General features: G+C 39.4%; 1 protein-coding gene across 3 annotated transcripts in view; it reads right to left on the bottom strand.

The window, feature by feature from the left end:
• The window catches only part of Msh2 (mutS homolog 2), a 61942-nt gene extending 45327 nt beyond the window's left edge, over positions 1 to 16615 (bottom strand). For 2 of the 3 annotated variants that reach the window (XM_058573288.1, XM_058573286.1), the window contains exons 1-6: positions 16326 to 16615; positions 8129 to 8283; positions 5498 to 5776; positions 3243 to 3389; positions 650 to 799; positions 38 to 171 (exon numbers count right to left, since the gene is read on the bottom strand). In XM_058573288.1, coding sequence (XP_058429271.1) covers positions 38 to 171; positions 650 to 799; positions 3243 to 3389; positions 5498 to 5776; positions 8129 to 8283; positions 16326 to 16536 — 1076 coding nt within the window. In that variant the 5' untranslated portion in view covers positions 16537 to 16615. The remainder of the gene's footprint in view (positions 1 to 37; positions 172 to 649; positions 800 to 3242; positions 3390 to 5497; positions 5777 to 8128; positions 8284 to 16325) is intronic. The other variant, XM_046424670.2, reaches the window with a different exon arrangement.
• Positions 16616 to 22363: the final 5748 nt, after the last annotated feature.

Consider the following 22363-nt stretch of genomic DNA (forward strand, 5'->3'; position numbering starts at 1 on the left):
ATTACTTGAAGGTGACACAAGTGCACACCAATAATACCTTTCTTCTATTCTCTTCTTATCCATGAGAGGCTGCTTAATCCACTGGTTAACCAGTCTTTGTCCTTGAGGAGTTTTGCATTTATTCAGCAATGCAGCCAGAGACTGAGAGCCAGAAGTATCTTCAACAGAACCCTTATGAACAAAAAATAAAATAATGCCACACTCCATTAATGAAAAATAAACTATGCCATGAAAAATAACTCAACAATTTTGGAGAAAGAACATATAATACTCTTCAAATATAAAATGAGAAATTTCAATAAAAATTCCTTCTACTGAGATCAACTTTCAACCTGTTTTTCTGTATTTTCAACTATACATTTTCCCTCAAACTAAAATCACTTATAATTACTGCAATTTTAGACATAAAAACATCTCAAAATGTAATGTTAAAGAACTTCTGTTAATATACAAAATGACTCATAATGCTAGGACAAATATCTATATATAGCTAGGAAGTAGAAAAATAAATTAGAACAATTCAAAATTATTTATATATTCTAAGTATAATAATATTTCAAAACATTCATATTCCTTAATAAGATTTTTCAGTATTTACAAAAGGAAAACATTTTATAGCTATTTAATAATTTTAACACACACGTTTTACCTGGAAAAGGTTAAGAGCTCTCACTGCTGCAATATCCAGTTTCATGTACTGGCTGAAGTCAAAAGTAGTCAGTTCAAACTGTCCAAAATTTGAATCATCTGATAAGAGTTCTAAAAACTTAATTATCGCAGACAATGATGAAACTGCAACCTAAAATTAAGAATTAAAAATGAAAGATTTCTATACAAGTAGGACTACTTCTAGAGAGGAAAAAAAATGAAGAATGAAAATAAACTCTGAGTACTATCATTTTCCTTGGTGTTCCTCCCCCATATGAACCAAGAAAATCAAAGTTTAAATATGGGGCTGGGGTTGTGGCTCAGCAGTAGAGCACTCGCCTAGCACATTCGAGGCCCTGGGTTCCATCCTCAGCACCACATAAATAAATAAGTAAGTAAGTAAGTAAGTAAATAAGGGTGTTGTGTCTAACTACAACTAAAAAATAAATATTAAAAAAAGTTTAAATACATCTATGAAGATTAGAAAGCAATTTTTAGAAAGTGAAAATTACTTGAAATACTAGCATTATTTAAAATAGCTAAGGGCTGGGGATGTAGCTCAGTGGTAGAGCACTTGCCTAATATGCATGAGCCCCAGTACCATAAATAATAAAACAGTAAAAAATGGAAATTACTCAAATGCCCATCAACACTAAAATGGATAAACGCTGGCAAGTTTCCAGTATGAAGTACAACACAATAAAACTGAACATAAGCCAGGCATGGTGGCACACCCTCTAATTCTCAGCAAAAAGCGAGGCACTAAGCAACTCAGTGAGACCCTGTCTCTAAAAAAAATTTTTTTTTTTTAATACAAAATAGGGCTGGGGATGTGGCTCAGTTGTCAAGTACCCTTGAGTTCATTCCCCAGTAACCACCACCCCCATCCCCCCAAAATCGCCGAACTCAAACAGTATAAATAAATCTTACAAACATAATAATGACTGGAAAAAAATAGACTTGAAAGAAAGTCATGATTCCCTTTATATAGACTACAAAAATAGGCAAAACTGCCAGCGTGGACTCTCTCCCTCTGGAGATAGCCAGCACTCAAGAAGGTGTATTCCTTGTTTTGCCCCAAAGGCGTCTTTCTTGAGATTGCCCTATTCTTCTTGAATATGTATCTACTTTCCTAAATAAACTTCTCTATGCCTTTGGAGGGTAAGGAGAAACTGTCAGGTGTGGTGTCACATGCCTATAATCCCAGTGACTTGGGAGACTGTGAGGCAGGATGATCAAAAGTTCACAGCCAGCCTTAGCAACTTAGTGAGACCCTGTCTCAATAAAAATAAAAAGGTATGTGGTTGTGGCTCAGCGGTTAAGCACTCCTAGGTTCAAAAAAAAAAAAAAGCAAAACTAATCTATTCTATTAAAGATTAGAACCAAGGTTATTGCTGGTAGGGAAAGGAAGCATAAGAAGAGCTTCTAGGGTTCCATTATTATTCTGTTTCATGTATAGGTATGATCAGTTTTAAGAAAATTCAGTTATATACTTATGGTATAAGTACTTTCCTATATGGATATTCATTTATTTTTAAAATATTTTATAGTTATCAATGGACCTTTATTTACTTATATGCAGTGCTGAGAATAAAACCCAGTGCCTCACACATGCTAGGCAAGTGCTCTGCCACTGAGCCACAACCCTAACACCTCCGTATGCATATTTAAACAAAGTAAGTTTAAATTATTTATATATATCCTTTTGCCTAAGTTATCACTATAACAGAAAACAAAAAGTTGAATACATCAAACTGATATCAAGTGACAACTTAAACTTATTAAAATATATTTGAGGGGTTAGGGATGTGGCTCAATAGTAGACTGTGTATTTAGCATGTGTGATGGCATGGGTTAAATCCCCCCTTAGAACCATTAAAAAAAGAAAAGAAAGAAAGTAAAATATACTTAACACTAGCTTCATTGTTAGTGTACCCATTTTTCCTACTTAATAACATTTATCTTTCTCTATTTGCTAAAGTCTATAACTAATGCATGGGCTGTTACAAGGAATCCACAAATATCCAGTCAAGACTTTCCAATATTTTACCTAAAAAATACATCTCTAAAGCCATGCACACATCTAAGATTTGACCAGCAACAGAAACTCCAACTGAAAGTTACACTGTAGCATCTTCATTTTCACCAATGAACATATACAACTCAAGCCAATTTTTTAGTTCAATTGCTTAAATGTACCATTTATTATCCAATTATTATGTACTGCACAAACTTCCAGTTTTATTACCTACTAATCTCCATAAACTAATTTAACAATAATGAAACTGCTCTGTCAGAAAGGTGAAGTAATTTATTGAAGACACCAAGAGCTGGTAAATAATAAAGCTGAGATGGGTGATCAAGCTCTCTCATGTGAAACTACTAAAATCCCTCCATACCCCAGGGATATTCTTCATTTAAATATAATTAACTTATATTTAGGATTATGTTTAAAATTTTCCATCATTTCCTTGGAAATTAGCTTAAATATCAATGATATACAGTTTAGGTTTTGATATAAGTGCACAAAGTTAACCTTCTAAAAAGTGACTATTATAATTTAAGAATAAATTCACATTTAATAATCAACATACCTGATTCTCCATTTCTGGCAAGACAGCACTGTTCATCTGTTCTCCCTTTTTGCCTTTCAACAACCGATTTAGATCCTGATAAATGTCTTTTGTGGAAAAGTCAGTTCTTTTTCTTTCTGTGATCAGAATTCCTCCTCTCTGAATAACCTATTTTATAAAAAATACTATAAAATACTATGATAAAAGAAAAGCTGTTAACACTGACAAATATAAAGTGACAACCGTTTAATAGATATTAATCCATATTAATTTGGGGGGTGGAGTACTGGGGATCAAACCTGGCACCTTGCTCATGCTAGGCAACACAATACAGCTGAGCTAGATTCCCAGCCCCATATTTATTAACTTTTACACAAGCCCCATATTTATTAACTTTTACACACGTGATAGCCATTGGCATTATTACTTAATAATATACATGTTTTAAATATATAAAGTTTAATGGAAATTTGAAGTATGAAGTAATGTGGCTATAACACTGTCAAAATTACAGACCCAAAGTACAAACTTAACAGATATAATTACTCATGGAAAACTGCATTAGATACTATCTGTGCTAAAAATGTTTAACATAGATTTGCTATATCATAGAAGTTCTTATGGTATTTGAGGCCTACAAACTGAAAAAAATTCTTTAAGGGAAACATCCTTTTAAAAATATCTAAACGGGCCAGGCAATGTGGCGCAAGTCTGTAATATCAGTGGTTTTGGAGCTGAGGTAGGAGGATCACGAGTTGAAACCCAGCTTAAGCAACTTAGCGAGACCCTGCCTTAAAATAAAATATTGAAAAGGGCTGGAGCGGGGTTGGGGTTCCAGCTCAGTGGTAGAGTGCTCGCCTAGCATACACAAGGCACTGGGTTCGATCCTCAGCACCACATAAATGCAAAATAAAGATACTGTGTCCACCTAAAACTTAAGACTAGATCTTTAAAAAAAACCAACCAACCAATAAACAGATAAATGAATAAAAAAGGCTGGAGATATGGCTCAGTGGTTAAGTGCCCCTGGGTTCAATCCCAGGTATATTAAAAAAAAAAAAAAAAAAAAAGAGCTGGGGGTATAGCTAAGTGGTAGAGCACCCCTAGTTTCAATCTCCAGTATCACAAAAATTAAATAAAATTAACTAATTAAAATAAAATAAAAATATCTAAATGGCTAGGCACAGTGGCACACACCTACAATCTCAGCGGCTGGGGCAGGAGGATCACAAGTTCAAGGTAAGCATCAGTAAATCAACAACTTAAGGAGAACCTGTCTCAAAAAACAGTATGCATGTATGTGCACATATATGTGTACATAAATAAAGAGCTTAGGATGTAGCTTAGCGAAAAAAGCCACTGGGTTCAATTCCCAGTACTGAAAAAAACCTAAACAATTATGTCTATGTAAATGGAACAATCAAAATTTGATTAAAATAAAAAGAATCAGTAAAATAAGAGACTAAAATTCCTACATGAAATATCAAAATGTAATACTAGGTCTGAGGGTGTAACTCATGTTTAGCTCTTGTTTAACAAGTTCCAGGGAACGGGTTAGAATCCCAGCTCTACTAAAAGCAAAGAAATCCTAAAGAACTACATGCTATTTATTTAATATATCATGCAATAATAGTTACTGTAATGGTTACTTTTTCGGAATGAAGGAAGGCAGAAAGGACATGAAAAAGGGAGATCTGAGAAAAGATGTTAGGTAGAACAAGTCTTACAAGAGCTTATTCTGGGTGCTGGAAATAGAACCCAGAGCCTCATGTTAGACAAGCACTAACCACTGACAGAGCTACATCCCCATCCCCATCCCCCCCGCATTTTTTTTTTTTAACCGTGCCTTGAAATTGTGATCCTCCGGTCTCAGCTTCCCAAATCGCTGGGATAACAGGCATACTCCATGGTACCTAGCTTGATATCCTTTTCTTAAACTTCTTCATTTTTTTTCTTTTCTAAAAATTTCCATATTGGCCTGTTATCTTCTTAAAGGTAACTACATTTCTTTCAAAGATAAACATCAAGGCCAAACAGGGTGGCACATGCCTATAATCCCAGCAACTCAGGAGGCTAGGATCATAGGTTTGACACCAACCTCAACAACTTAATGAGGTCCCTAAGGACTAGCAAGATCCTGTCTCAAACCATTAAAGAAAAAAAAAAAAAAAGAGGAGACTTTTAAATTATGTTTTTTGAAAAATAAAACAGCAAATTGTGAACTAAAGAACGTTTCCTAGACTTAGATTCCCTGTCACTAAGACCCAATTCCTTACCTGCCTCAGTTTCCCCATATCTCCAGCAGTCTCTCCTCCTGGTAAAATACATTCCTTTGGTCCAATCTGAATCAGGAGAGCCTCCAGATTGGAAAACTGATCATTATCAGGGAATTCACACAGTCCTAGCTTCCTCTGTATGGTATCAACATACCCAACTCCAACCTGTCTTTGACCATCAACTGTGGACATTTTAACGCCCACAACACCAATGGAAGCTGACATATCATTGTTACCAAACAGAATGTCTTCAAACTGAGAAAGATTGCCAGGAGAAGCCTATGCAAAAATAAAGAAAAATTTTAAGAAACTGTTCAATAGTTTTAAAATCTTACTTGCAAACAAGAATTGTCCAACCTTAATTAATTTTATTAATTTTTTTAAAAAATTGCTCATCACCACATATTCAAATTATTGTTAACACGTTCTATAAAGTAACATCCTCCCTGTTCAGCTGTTTTCACAACACCTGGGCACATTTAAAAATAATTCTTTCAAAAGTGATTTTCAATTTTAAGTGTGGCCACTGGATTTATATACACACAGTTGTAAAACTACTCAAACCAGTAACCTTTTAATTCTGCTTAAATTTCTACACTCTGCCAAACTACCCATTAGTTACATATACTCGTATTTTCACACAATAGTTATATAATATAGAAGAGCAGTATAATTAGCTTAAGTATTGACCTTGGAAAGTCACCTCACTAGATCACTTTATCTATCTGTAAAAGACAGAGATTTTCCTAGATCAATGATTTCCAAATAAAGGATCCTTGATCTATTTTCAATATTTCAAAAAGGTTGAAAATATCTCCTTAAGACTGTATTAGCTAACTAATGGTCTGATTTAATTGCCAGTGGGAGCTTCTACATACTTAAACCCAGGTTGCTGTTAATTTTTGGAGTACTGTCATGGTGCCTTAAATGGAAAATTCCATACCATAAAACTGTTTACACAAAAATTATTTAAGGGCTGGGGATGTGGCTCAAGCGGTAGCGCGTTTGCATGGCATGCGCGCAGCGCTGGGTTTGATCCTCAGCACCACATACAAATAAAATAAAAATGTTTTGTCCACCGAAAACTAAACAATAAATATTTAAAAAATTCTCTCTTTAAAAAAAAAAAACTTTAAAAAAATTATTTAAAATGTTGTATAAAATTACCTTCAGGCTATGTGTAAAAAGTATACATATATGAAAGATGAACGAATTGTGTTTAGAGTTAAGCCTTATTCTAAAAATATATTATATGAAAATATTTCAAAATCTAAAACATTTCAGGTCTTAAACATCCAGATAAGGGATACTCAATATGTATTACACATGCAATAATCACAGTTCTTCAAATAAGCACAGTAACAGCCAAATTTAAGCAACCAGTAGCCACAAATAGTCTTTTAATTTCTTTCGCATCATAATCATGATGCTCATTTATCTTTTCATATTTCTTAATTCTTTATAATTATGGATTGCTGATTAAATCTGGACCAAACTGGACATGGTAGGACATAACTATAATCTCAGGAGATTAAAGCAAGAGGACAATAAGTTTGAGGCTAGCTTAAGCAACTTAGTGAGACCCTGTCTCAAAATAAAAAATAAAAAGGGCTAGGGATGTAGTTCAGTGGTAAAGGGCCCTTGGGTTCAATCCCCAATACCACAAAACTTAAAAAAAAAAAAAAATTCCTAGCAAAGTCTACAATGTGGGATGCTAAGTTTTTCCAGATATTATATATCTACATTTACAATGGAGTGGGGGAAATATGGGATAAAGATTGAACTACACTATATTTGAAGCAGCTCCATCAAAATACTGAATATTATATGACACAATGAGTGTGTGTGTGGGGGGAGCTCACAGAAATTTAAAACCAGAAAATATCTTTAAAAAACTTGTAATTTTACCATTTATGAGGTACAGATACAGGAGAAGTTTGAACGACTTGCCATACATTAGACATTAGGGACAGAGGAAATGAAATCTGCTATAATCCAGAGCACTGTCCCTCTTACTACACATTCATTCCTATCAAGAATAAACCTCACCTTCCCCACATTTTAACCATTAATTTATTCCAGTATTTGAGAAAACACTTTATGTAAGTATTGTGTGTGCACAAAAACATGGCCTCACAGATAAGGAAGATCAGTTGCACTAATTTCCTTGAAGGCATTAGAAGCACAGTGACAGTGCTCAAATATGATCAACATTCAAAATTTCCAGGTTTATATAAATATACATTCTAACAGAGTAAATACAAAGATACAAATGTGTACATAACAAGTGTACATAAGTGAGACAATGCAAATTATTTGCTATTCTTTAATTACAGTAAAATAAAATCCTTGTTTAATGCTGGAATTCAACTTTATGTACAGGATATTATCAATAGTTTTAAGGAACTGTGACAAGGTTAAGAGTATTCAAAAACATCTTATAATGGAGAGCTACTAAATTTCCGAACACATGAACTGTAACCTTTTAACAACCACATGCTAAATTATATGAAAGTTTCTCAAAGCATTTTATTATCACAATCTGGCTAACATATTAAACATCTAGTTAAATACTTTACAATTTTTTCTACCCTTAAAAAAAAAGAGTTTATTAAAAAGGAAGATAATTACCTTAAATGCCAAATACCAATCATTCTCCTTGGATGCCTTATTTCCAGCTCTGTTTTTATAAACTTCAACTCTATACTGACGAACAAGAAGAAGATCTTTTACAAAAGATTCAAAATTCATTTTACTAAGCACAACACTCTGCAGAGTCTTTGCTCCTAAAAAACAAATAAATAAATATTTTTTTACAATTTTGATAAGTGTTCAAGCACCTAACAATCCTTCCAGCCCCAGGTAACTAACTCACTCAATTAATTGTTTCTGGAGGAACTACTGTATGCCCCAGGAGCTACAGCAGATAAAGGGTATAAAATGGTGAAAAGACTTAACTCCCCTGGTCCTGTGGAGTCTACAACTTAAAATTCTGGAAAAAATATAAAGACGAAAGAATCAGTACGTGCATATAGCCAACTTTTTGTTGTTGTGGTTTTATTTTGGTATGGGGGGATTGAACCCAGGAGAGTGTCCCTGGCCCTTTTTTGAGACAGGAACAGTGACAAGAGGCTGAGGCAGGATGGTCACGATTTCAAAGCCAGCCTTGGCAAGACCCTGTCTCAAAATAAAACATAAAAAGGTCTAGGGATAAGGTTCAGTGGTGAAGTGCTCCTGGGTTCAAACCCAAGTATTACAACAAAAACAAAAACACCAAAAGCTGGCTGGGCATAGTGGCCCACAACTAAAATCCCAGCTACTTCAGAGGCTGAGACAAACAGATTCCAAGTTCAGTACTAGTCTATTTCTCAAAATTAAAAAATTTTAATTTAAAAAAGAGCTGGGAATGTAGCTCACTGGTAGGGCACTTGTCTAGCATGTGCAAAACCACCACCACCACCCCAAAAAGTCATTATTCATTCACATAGCTCAAAATTCAAAGGTTCAAAGGAGTACTGCAAAGTCTTTCTTTCACCACAGTCCCCTACACATCCAGGTCACCAATCATATTTATTACCTGCTCCACACAGCACTGGAGCTCCCCCAAGCATCCATGATCCGCCAACCTCAACCCCCCAGGAAGCCGGGATTGCAGGTGAGCAGCCACAGAAATGGGTCAGACCTGAACGCAAGTTCAAACTCAATGGTTAACCAATAGTATCAGTACTTTTCTAAACCATGATTAGCAAAAATTTGGACTAATAGCAGTGTCCCAAGTGCTAATATAAACCCCCAGCTTAGCACACTCAAGCAGCAACCCCTATCAGATCCCTATTGCCCTGTTAGAGTTCTGTTTCTATTTACACTGCATAAATCCTACTCTTACACTCATTCATCCTTGCCTGAGGATTTCATTCTTCCAATCCGTGAGATAAGAACCCAGAAAGAAGAAATTGGCAGTGAACTACTGGGGTCTGCTGAAACACTGGAGGTCACAGTCTGCCATTAAGAGCTGCAACATGTCACTTAATGGTAATAGAGAAGAAACAGACTTTCTGAGCTACAGAGGCTTGCAGCTTAGGCAGACCCACCAGTCAGCTTAGAAGTGGAGAAACTCCAGTTTCACAACCACAAAAAAATTTAAAATGACACTCTTCACAATATCAAGTTATTTGTTTAGTCCAAAATGTTAATAGTTCCACAGTGGAGACGCAGTCTTACATGAAAAATAAGTGTTTCAGCTAGGTTTTAATTGGCAGATATCAGTTTCTTTGTAAAATAAATAAAACCACCCACACTGTCAAGTAGAATACTAAATTTTCTCCAGACATGGTATCCCATGCCTATAATCCCTGCCTTGGAAGGCTGAGGCAGGAGGATCACAAATTCCAAGCCTCCGTGGGCAACTTAGTGAAACCATGTCTCAAAATAAAAAATAAAAATGGCTAGGATTGTAGCTACAGGAATATTTCTGTCCAAAGTTTCCAACTGGTTCAATGCTAAGAAGGGGTGTTCCGTTTTTGTCAAATACAGATAGCATGAATTATTAGTTTAGAGTATACACTTGCTGCTGGGTCTGGTGGCTCACACCTCTAATCCTAGTGACTTGGGAGGCTAAGGCAGAAGGATTACAAGTTCCAAGGCCACCTATCTCAACATAAAAAGGGCTGGGGATGTGGCTCAGTGGTAAGCTTCCCTGGGTTCAATTCCTGTAGCCCCACCATCACCACCAAAAATGAAAAGATAATGGCAGGGCTGGGGGTAACATACAAATAACAAATATAAATAAATAAATGGCAGCAGAGCATAGTGGCACATGCCTGTAATCCCAGAGGCTCGGGAGTCTGAAAAAGGAGGACTGCACGTTCAAAATCAGCCTTAGAATCTAGTAAAGCTGTATGCAATCCAGAGAGACTGTGGTAGGGAATAGAGTGGTTGAGTTTCCTTGAGTTCAAACTCTAGTGAGAGAGAGAAAGAAGGAGGACCCAAAAAAAGGAAAAAAAAAAAAAAAAAGAAAGAAAGAAAGAAAAGGAAAAGATTTATACTCAAAATTTGGGACACAGCTTAGGCCCCAATCAGGTAATTAATTTTACATACCAGACAGAAATCCCTACTGCCAACAGACATCCTAAAATTCACTCAAATCTCAAATCTCTAGGTTGGTCCCTTAGAACATTTCTTATAATTTAATCCAAACTGCAATATCTACAGACCAGGCAGATAACAAATAAGCAATAGAGATCCAAGATAATAGATCTGATAGATGGCATATAGCTTCAACAAAGACCTAAGTAATCATGGGACCTGTAACAAAAAGGTGATAAAGGAAGACTCTGGACTCTTTAGGTCAGAGGGAACAGCTACTATTCAGTACCATCTTAATGCTGAACTACAGGAATATTTCTGTCCAAAGTTTCCAACTTGGTGGATTTTTATTTTTGTTTTGCAGTGCTGGGCCCTGGGCCTTAAGCACACTAGACAAGCACTCTACCATACCCCAGCCCCAGATTTTTCAAAAGAATCTCACAATATAAATTTTTTTCATGAAATCTCCCAATTTAAAAAATACAGTCAACTAATTCAAATTCTTATCAAAGCACTTTTTAGGCCTCAGTTTTCATCTCAGTAAGTTCAACACACCCACATTTTCTTGAATTGAACAGATTTGCTGTTTCTGTAGTTTGCATTTAGAAAGCAAGTTGCATGAAAATTACAAATACCTTTTCTAGATTTTCATTCAGCAAAACCAGTACTCAAATTCTCAGAGGCCTATCTAGGTTGCAGCAGATTTAAATATCCTAACCAGCATTCACTATGGATCAGAACTTCAGCATACAATGGCAGGCCCCATTTAAATTATTTCCCACTTTTGCATAGCACAGAAGGTAACAACTCATTTGGGTTTGCCCAAGCCTTCCCCAACTTCACTACTGAAAAGTCCTGTTTCAGGAACCCATCAGTCCCAGGCAAACCAGACTGACTGATTGTTCCATTAATCGAACTAGTTGAACTCCATGTAAGTTTTCTTGTGCTTATGACAAAAAAATCATTTAAAAAAATCCATAAGGTGTGATGGCACATGTCTGCTACTCCAGAGTCTAAGACAGGAGGATCCCAAGTTCAAGGCCAGCTGGAACAACTTAACAAGACCCTGTCTCAAAGTAAAAAATAAAAAAGGGCTGGGGGTATATATAGTTCAGTGATAGAGAGTCCCTGAGTTCAATCCCTAGTACCCTCATACACAAGGAATGAAATATAATTATAACACATATGAACCTTGAAACAAAAGACCACATACTATATGATTCCATTTACATGCCAAGTAGATACTGGCTGCTTAGGGCTGGAAAGATTTTGGGGGGAAACAGGGACTAACTAACAAAGGGTATGGGTTTCTTTCTAAATAGATGAAAATATTCTAAAATTTACTATGAGGCTGGGGACATGACTCAGTGAAAAAACACTTGCGTAGCCCGGCCCTAGGTTCAATCCTCAGTACCATTTGAAAGAGAAAATAGGGAAAGGAGCTGGATGTTTTGGCATGCACCTGTAATTCCATACTCACATGGAATACATTCTATACTCTAGAATTGAGGCAGGAAGATCTTGAGTTACAGGCCAGCCTGGGCAACAAAAGAAAAATGCATTAAAAAAAATAAGGAGGAATGACAGGTCTAAGATTTGTCAAAACTGGAAGTACAGCCTAACCAGGAAATCATTCTACTCTAAAAGGCTCCTCAGAAACTGGGATGTATAGAAATCACTGAGGATATCCTTAAACGAAAATTCCAATTTGGCAAGTCTGGAGTGGGGCCTCATATTCCCAAACTCTAACAAACACCCAAGTGATACCAATGCTCTGGTTTGTATATAATACTGAATAGGATTTCTCAAAAGAGTATTGGATTTCAGGTTTGGGCAGATGAGGAGGCCAGAAACAAACAGAAAATTGTTTTCCATGGAATACGAACTAAAAATAAACAGCAGAAAAGTTTAGGAAAAAAAAAGAGGAACAATTGTTAGGAGTCAAAGGAGGGAGAACAGAGACAGAACAAAGTAGTATGAAGACTTTGGGGCAGAAAATTTAGATGCATTTAGGATTGCAGAAATAATACGGGAAGTCAGTCTCCTGGTAGGACAGATATGGATGGATTTTAAGTATTCAGTGCAATAATTTAAAGAACTATTTCCTTCTGTTCATTATCTTAAATTGTATACAACACATTGTTTTGTGGTACTGGGGACTGAACTCAGGGGATACTTTAAAACTGAATTATATCTCTGGCCCTTTTGTATATTGAGACTGAGTTGTCCAGGATGGCCTTGAACTTGAGATCTTCCCGAGTAGCTGGTGTTTCAAACACATTTAACATACATATGCATAGTGAAATTATTATTATAGTCAAGCAAACTAACACAACCATTAATTCACAGTTACCTTTTGTGGGGAAAGCACCTAAAATCTACTCTCTTGGTAAATCTGCAAGATACAACATTAACTATAGTCCTCTAGGATCACTAGAGATAGCAAATTAGATCTCTAGTTGTTAATTCTATATAACTACAACTCTGTACCCTCTGACTCCCTATTTCCTTTCTGCTCCTGGTAATCATCATTCCACTGTTTCTATGTAGTTGACTGTTTTGAGAGTCCACATGTAAATGAGATCATGCAGTATTTTTTTTCTGTGCCTGGCTTATTTCACTTAGCATAATGTACTCAAGTTTCATACATATCAAAAAATTCAGGGTCTTCTTTTTCTTTTTTTGGTACTAGGGATTGAACTCAGGAGCACTTGACCACTGAGCCACACCCCCAGCCCTATTTTTGTATTTTATTTAGAGACAGGGTCTCACTGAGTTGCTTAGCACACCTGCTAAATTGCTGAGGCTGGCTTTAAACTCTGATCCTCCTGCCTCTGCCCCAGACAAGCCAATAGGATTACAGGGTGCACCACCGCACCTAGTTAGGGTCTTCATTTTTAAGCCTGAATAATATTCCAAGCTTACATTTCACTTCGGATAATTTACCAGCTTTGGGAAACAATGGTACATTTTGGGCTGGACTTCTTCCCTTTTTCAATTACTTTTGTCAACTTCTAGTAATAAAGTTTCAATCTTTTTATAATTCTTATTATACTGCCCAAATAAAGACTAGAACAATATTTAAATATGCCTGCAGAATTAAGTCTCTAATGTAAGAAAGAGATCCTTGAGAATAACACACATTTCTTTGCTGACCTCTTCGGAAAGTTAAATTCACCTCTAGCCACATTCTCAACATGATTAAGATGAAGGGACCATCTAGGTTAGTCTAAGAAAACATCCCTGCAAAACACTGTTTTTTGCTTGTTTGGTTTTTGGCAGTACTGGGGACTGAACTGAGGCATACCAGGCAAGCACTCCTGCCACCAAGCTATATCCCAGCAAAAAAAACCACATTTTAATCTTCAAGGGCAACAAAATAAAAGCATTATATTAAAAAAAAAAAAATCTATGCTTCAAAATAAGATTTCTGAATGTTCATACTACATTTTCTTCCCAATAAACAGATGTAATACTTAGCACCCATAATTCCTTTCATAATGTAAATCAGAAAAACCACGCCTGTAATCCCAGGCACTTGGGAGGCTGAGGCAGGAGGATTCCAAGTTCAAGGCCAGCCTCAGCAATTTAGTAAGACCTTGTCTCAAAATAAAATATAAAAAGGCTGGGAATTTGGCTCAGTGGAAAAGTGCCCCGACCTCAATCCCCAGTAAAGAGAAGGGAGGAAAAAAAAAAATAAAAAACCAAGTATTAGAATAGGTATTTAGAAAAATCAGTGATCCAAATTATACGAGAAAGTTGAGAACTTTTCACATCAGCTAGGCGTGGTACAGCATGCCTATAATGCCAGCAACTTGAGAGGCTGAAGCAGGAAGATTGCAAATTCAAAGCCAGCCTTGGCAACTTAGTGAGACCCTGTATCTAAATAAAATACAAAAAAGGGCTGGGAATATGGCTCAGTGTTCTAGTGCCCCAGAGTTCAATCCCCGGTACCAATAAATAAATAGATAGACAGATAAATGGAAATTAAAAATAAAAAAGGCCAGGGACGTGACTCTATAGGTAAGCACCCCTTAGGTTCAATCCCCTGTTCTAAAAAAGAGTTTTTACATCAAATGCTAAAAACTACTCTAACTCAAACATAAAATAGCTACGTAAAAATTAGAAAGCAATTTAGACCATCATTAATTAATTATGAAGCAACCCATAAACTATTCCTGGGTGGTCTTTTAACTCCTTGTATGCTTCTACACTTGCCCCCTTCTGCCATCCTCCAAACTACAGCCAAAGAGATCCAACAGTCTACTGGGTATTTACTTAAGTCTTCAGATCTCTCATTGCCTACAACATAAAAAACCCTTTCATGGACTGGGGATATAGCTAACTGTTAGAGCACTTACTTAGCATGCAAGAGGCCCTGGATTCCACTCTCAGACACACACACACACACACACACACACACACACACACACGAAAAAGAAAAAGCTTTTTGTGATCTCCCCACCCCCACCCCACCCCCACGCTGGGAATCAAACTCAGGGCCTTAAGTCTGACAAGCAACAGCTTCACCACTGAGGCACACCCCCAGTCCATGATCTTGATCCCATCTACCTGCACCCATAATTTTCTACACCAGTAATACTAATCAACCTTTCAGGGCCCTCTTCCCCAGCATACTCCCGGTCAACCAAGTCTCAAGTGAAATTTGGCATCTTTGGTAATGCCTCTTCTGGTGTCTCCAGTCTTTGGTGATCCTGCTTCTATGCCTGCTGACCAACTTGTTACTTCCACTTCCATCTTAGCTTCACTTTGAACTGCGATTATTTCTGCTCTCTCGCCGCTCAAGGGAGCTCTGTGAGAGCGAAGACGGTCTTTTCACCTAGCGTCCAAAACCCTGACAACAAATTTCTATCTAATGAATAAAACATTTTCCAGCCACATCCCATTTGCACGTAGCAGCATAAAGATCAGCAAAGAACTCCTTTACTCCCCCAGAATGTTCTTTCCGTTATCATAACCCCAAGAAATAGCAAAGAAACAAGGGAGAAAAGATATTAGCATTAACCATCTAGAACATCCAGCCACACACAGTGAAAAGTTTGTAGCCCTTCAGGAAGAAATGATGCTGCACAGGTAAGGCCAGGTGACAAAAAAAAAAAAAAAGAGAGAGAGAGAGAGAGAGAGAGAGCACTGAATCCTGAGCTGAAGCACACGGTTTCCATGACCACTTCAAGATCACACAGCCATAAATAAAGCGAGAGAGCCTCAACCAGAATCCAGGGAGCCCGACTCCAGCACGAGCTCATAGTGGTGACCGCTTCTCCACACTTCCCTTCACCTGAAGCGGTCCATTACAGGTCCCCGAGAGGGACTAACGGTAAAAATGGCGTGTTGTTGTGAGCAAATTGAAGTGGGTAACACAATGAAGTTATCAACACCTCCACCATCGTAAGTCGCATTCCTGGGCTGCTGGATGCAGTTACAGACATCTATCCCGCCGAGGCGAGACTGCGGGAAAATGCAACCGAGCACCTGGCTCCAGAAACATTCCAGGAGGGTTCGCTGGGAGCCCAGGTGCGCGGCCGCTCCTCCCTGGCGGTGCAGGCACCGAAGAAAGCGGAATTCCCTTTGGGGGAAGCATCGTTAGCACCCCCGGAGCTCGGCGCAGGAAAGCTGCCCGCCGCCCACTTCCCGACAGGGCACGGGAGCCGCCCACAGGCCCCGGAGCCGCCCACAGGCCCCGGGAGCCCGGTCCTCTGGAACCCGCGCCGCCCAGTCTCACCTGCAGGACCCAAGTACTTGATCACCCCCTGGGTCTTGAACACCTCTCGGGCGGCCAGCAGCGCGTCCTCGCCGTGAGCCGTGTAGAAGTCGCCCCGGTCGAAGAGGCGCACGGTGGTGGTCGGCTTCTCTGGCATGCTCTGGAAGAAGCGCACGAAGCCGACCTCGGCCGCGCTTTCCAACTGCAGCGTTTCCTTCGGTTGCACCGCCATTTCGGAACCTATCTACAGACGAACGGAGGGAGCAGCACGACCCAGCACCCACCAGGATGTTTCCCGCCTCCCCTCCCTCGGCCCCCCGGCGGCGTCCGGCCTCTGAGGCCGCGTCCAATCAGCATCCAGTGTTGTACCTCGGTGGGTGGGAGTCCGCCGCGGTAGCCAATCATAAACGGACGCCGTCCAGCTTCCCGCGCACGCTGAGGACTCTGCTTACTGCGCATGCCTGCGGGGTCACCTGCAGACCCTCGGACGCAAATCCTTAAAATGGATCAGTTCTCCGGGTTTTCCTGGGTGCGCCTCTTGCAGCCCAGGTGGGCGGGCAGCTGGGGTAGGCGGTGACCAGATGGGAAGCTATTGAGTTTATTTTGTACCTTGAAGCTTGGTGATAAAATCACGAAGAAGCTTGAAAACAAAACCTAGCCTTCCTTCTTTCAGTATGTTTTTAAACTTGTTCCCGGGACACTCTCCCTTTTCCTTTCTAAGCAAACTGCCAACGTCAATATTTCAGGTTTATACTCCACAGCCTTTTTACTGCTCCCTGTTAGCCAGATTTTTTTTTTTTTCATTGTCCCATCCGTTGAATTCATTGGAAAACATTGATTTAGCGGGGCGTGGTCGCTCACGCCTTTAATCCCTGTGCCTCTAGAGGCTAAAGCAGGAGGATCAGGATCACAAAATTGGAGGCTAGCCTCAGCAATTGAGCGAGGCCGTGTCTCAAAAAATAAAAAGGTCTGGGGACGTGGCTCAGTGGTTAAGCGCCCTGGGTTCAATCCCCGGTAGCCCCCCCCCCTCAAAATTAAGTTAGGGCCTGGGGGGTATCTTTCCGTTGTAGAGTGCTTGGCATGTGGGAGGTTCTGGGTTCAGTGCTCTTCCCCGGAAAGGAAGGGGAGAAAAAAGGAAAAACATTTATAAGGCCTGAAAGGTGCCATAGTGTTCTTGGTTCTGGGGATCACCAGCAAGTAGAAAACTCACAACATGGGCTGGGGATGTGGCTCAAGCGGTAGCGCGCACGCCTGGCATGCGTGCGGCCAGGGTTCGATCCTCAGCACCACATACAAAAAACAAAGATGTTGTATCTGCCGAAAACTAAAAAATAAATAAATAAATATTAAAATTTAAAAAAAGAAGAAAACTCACAACATTTGTTCTGCTTACCTTCTAATGAATGGATTCAGGTAATGTAGTAGATAACCTAAATGTTGCCAAGTGTTTGGGTAAGAAAAAATTCAGAAGGTGAGGGGGTTGGAATATTTTTAAACCTTAAGCAATGACCTGGAGGAAGTCAGTATTCCTTCTGCTGACTTAATACCTTAGAAAGGTATTGTCGCTGTAGGCAAAGGTGTAACATCTGCAGTCAAGGGGAGAGAGAAAGAATGTCCAAGTGCTATGCCCTTTTTCAATGCTTTATTGAAAATCACTCAATACACTTTTCGCTCTATACGTTCTTAATCAAGAAATAACACTTAATGCTGGGTACTGCAATAGACATGATCAATTCAAGGCGAACAATTCTAAGTTAATTTTTAAGCACTGCAAACACTTAATCATGACAGACCTATTACAGACATTCCCTCTGCATGCTAAGCTTAAGTGCTAGGTTTAGAGTCTTAAGCCTTAGATCATAAGTACAGCAGATGCACACTCCCTCAGACCGCAGCAACCAGGTCAGGAACCCTTAGAGGCTTCTCCTGGTGTGGAGTTGGTGGCTGGCTGAGGACACTGTTTTAAGACAATGTCACAGTCCTTACCAGGGTCAAGAGGCTGCTGTAGAGTTTGAGAGTTGTGAGGACAATGCAGAGGATTAGGTAGATGATGAGAAGAGTTGGGATGTCAGTCTAGGTCCTCATCAGGCTCAAGCTTGTGTGCATCAGTGTCAGCTGGATCCAGAGTCTGTTCATTTGTTCCATCATTTATACTAAATTTTGGGAGCTCCTGGTCGCCCTTTGGGTCCCTATCACCAGGTCTCTTTCATTTTTTTTTAGAATTTTTTAATATTTATTTATTTATTTATTTTTAAGTTTTCGGTGGACGCAACATCTTTACTTTGTTTTTATGTGGTGCTGAGGATAGAGCCCAGTGACCCGGGCAAGCCAGGAGAGCGCGCTACAGCTTGAGCCACATTCCCCAGCCCTCACCAGGTTTCTTAGTGACATCTTGCATTTAGAGTCAGGACATATGGTTTGGTGATTTCCGCCCTGATATTACACTTTTGACTCTTATCAGGGTTACAACAAATGACATGTGACTTCATCCTGACTCTTACCAGGGTTGTGGAAAGTGACTTGCTTTTATCAGGCTATGCCTGATGACATATTGGAGAGCTTTGTAGGCTTTCCTAGTGAGACTGAAGGTTTATTTTATTTTATTTTTTAATTTTAATATTTATTTATTTATTTATTTTTTAGTTTTCAGTGAACACAACATCTTTGTTTGTATGTGGTGCTGAGGATCGGACCCGGGCCACACGCATGTCAGGCGAGCACGCTACTGCTTGAGCCACATCCCCAGCCCTGAAGGTTTATTTTAAAATGAAGTTTTAAAATGGAATTGCTCAGGCTAAAGCCTAAGGCCATACTTACAAGTATCGCACTCTTAAGTGGTCACTCTTCCCCCAAAGAAGGGGCCCCAAAATATTCTGCAGCAAAATCACCCTAGCAGCTTTTCAAACACATATCTGAGTCCCACTCACCTATAATGAGTTGTAATGTCTGGAAGAAAGGGCCTTTCAGTCTTTTTTTAAAAGTTTCTGTGGTCTGGAGGAGTGATGGTGAATGCCTATACTCCCTGCAATTCTAGGAGGTTTAGAATTTCTAGGAGGAAAGAAAATCCTAAGTTCAAGGCCAGCATGGGCAACTTAGTGAGATAATGTCTCAAAAATTATTATTATTATTTTTTAAAGGGCTAGGGATGTAACTCAGGGGTAAAGCCCCCTGGATTCTATCCCCTAAGTATAAAAACAAAAATAAATCAGCTTCTTGAGTATTCTTGACAATCAGTTCAATTCAGAAACAAATGGCCTACAGGTTAAAATTCAAATGCTTTGGATAATTGAAGAAATTTTGGACCATTTGACTGCACATGACCTTCCCAGCAACGTGGCTAACTTGGCAACATTCCGCTCTTCTTTCCCTAACTCTGATCTGCGGCCAAGAACTTCCTTTCCTTTGCACCTTGCGACTTCCTCACACACTTCGCCCTCCCCAGTCCTTTGTATTGCCCACTCTGGATTTTCCTCTTGTCCTCAACTCAGACATCTTAGGAAAGCCTGCTCAGCTTCCACAAGTGTAATTATTTGCATTTTCCTCCAATGTCCCACTTAATTCTTAGATTTTATTACAATATTTACCATGTTGTTTTAGGAATATATTTGCCTTTCTTACTGTACACCTGGAAAGGACAGGGATGATACTTATGTATGTTTATTCACAGTTAATAATATTGGTGCCAGGTATGGTGGCACACAGCTGTAATCCCAGTGGCTCAGGAGGCTGAGACAGGAAGATCACAAGTTCATAGCCAGCCTCAGCAACGGTGAGGTGTTAAGCAAGTCAGTGGTTGAGTGCCCCTGAGTTCAATCACCAGTATACAAAATAGTAAGTAATAGTGGCAAACATTTTATCAACATCTACTGATTTGGGGGTTGTTGTTTTGTTTTGTGCTATTGAGGTTTGAACTCAGGCCAGGTGTGTTTTATCAAAGAGCTACATTCCCAGCCCTTTTTTTTTTTGGTACCAGGGATTAAAACCAGGGGTGCTTAACCGGTGAAACACATCCCCAGCCTTTTTGTATTTTATTTAGAGCCTAGGTTTCACTGAGTTGCTTAACATATCCCTGTTGCTGAGGCTGGCTTTGAATTCATGACCCTTCTGCCTCAGCCTCCAGAGCCACTGCACCAGGCTCCCTTTTGTTGTTTTTTTTTTTTGATGCTGCTGGGGATTGAACTGTGCATGCGAGGGGAGGCAAGCACTCTCCCAATTGACCTGTATCTCCAGCCTCTGTATTTTTTGAAACAGGGTTTTGCTAAGTTGTCCAGGTGGCACATGAACTTGTGATCCTCTTGTTTCAGACTCCTAAGTTGTTTTTTGTTTGCTTGTTTGTTTTTGGTACCTAAGATTTAACCCAGTGAGCCTTAACCACTGAGCAACATCCCCAGTTTTCTTTCTTTTTTTTTTTTTTTTTTTTTTGCGGGGGCGGGGGCAGTACTGGGGGTTGAACTCAGGGACACTTGACCACTGAACCACATCCCCAACCCTATTTTGTATTTTACTTAGAGACAGAGTCTCACTGAGTTGCTTAGAGCTTTGCTTTTTGCTGAGGCTGGGTTTGAACTTGTGATCCTCCTGTCTCAGCCTCCCAAGCTGCTGGGATTATGAGTATGCACCACTGTGCCCGGCCCCAGTTCTTGTTGCCCGGCCCCAGTTCTTGTTTTTCTAATTTTGAGACAGGGTCTTGCTAACTTGCTGAGACTGACCTCAAACTTGGGATCCTCCTACTTCGGCATCTGAGTTGCTGGATTACAAGCATGCACCACCAGGCCCAGTAAAGTTGTGTGGTACTTTTTAAGTTTTTTACATATGGTTCCTGTTGAGGAAGTCATTACCATTTCTGGTAAGACTTTAACTGGCATAAAGTCTAGAAAATTCATCCAGCAGGCTATTAGCCCTGACAGAGGACAATGACCTTTAACCAGACTTAGAAGATAGCTGATGATTCCAGATATTTTTTCCTACAAAATGTCATTGAGGATTTGGCATGCTTGAAGACCAGCTTCAAATTAGAGTTGAATATGTGCTTGTAATCATTTTGTATAAGAGGTTGTTTTAACAGTATCTGTTTATTCAACCATATAGATGTATTAACTGCTGATGATAAACTCTTACGTTATATTAAATAATTGTGTCTTACTTAAGTTTCATATAATTCCCTATCTCACTTGGGAAACTGAATTTATAAACATAACTGGCAAGGGACTAAGGATATAGCTGAGTGATAAAATGCTTGCCTAGCATACATGAGGTTCTATATACAGAATTGGGGGGAAAAACAACTTTAGGCAAATAATTTTCGGTCACTAGATTGTTCAGGAGAGATGCAATAAATTGGTGGCAGAGATCAGTGAAAATGTTTAAGACATTAGAGAAAAACATTTCTGAAGGAGAATCACAGGGTCTGGCAACTAGAAGAATGGAGGTGAAAAGGAAAGGAATTTTGGACTTGGTTCATGGTGTGGGCATTAACTGATTCTGAGAAAACAATAAATAAAGTGGGGCTGAGGATGTAGCTCAGTGATACAGCACTTGACTAAGATGCATGAGACCCTCTTATGGGAGGGAGGGAAAAAGAGGGAGGGATGAAAGGTTTATGGAGAAAGACGTGACATCATTGAAACAGTCTAAAATTTAAGATGAACAGAAATGGATTGTGCATCTGTTATCATATAGTCAGATGGTAACTAAGTCAAGAGAATGGATGAAGTCCTCTAGGAGGAAAGACAGAAATATGTGGGGAGCCATTCTCATGCGTGACTGGGTGACTCCCGGTTTGGGTCTGAGGCTTCTGGCTGTGTCGGAATTTTCCTGGCCCTCTCCTGATGAGAGAACCCGTCGGTGTGGGGGTGTGACTGACCACTGACCCCGGGGGCCCAATCACTGACCCTGACCTTGGAGTGCGGGCCCCCCCTCAACCTTCATTGGATGGAATTATCCCCTGAATTTCTTGTTCCCCAATAAAAGGCTACTCCCTGGCGGGCTCGCTCTCTCTCTCCTGCTAGCCCTGAGTAATCCTTGCTGCCCTGCTGGGCGGTTAGAGGTTGCAGCCAGAG

The sequence above is a fragment of the Marmota monax genome, unplaced genomic scaffold (genome assembly GCF_021218885.2).
Source record: "Marmota monax isolate L192 unplaced genomic scaffold, Marmota_monax_Labrador192_F-V1.1 WCK01_AAM20220418_F8-fsc00015, whole genome shotgun sequence".
Classification (NCBI taxonomy): Eukaryota; Metazoa; Chordata; class Mammalia; order Rodentia; family Sciuridae; genus Marmota; species Marmota monax.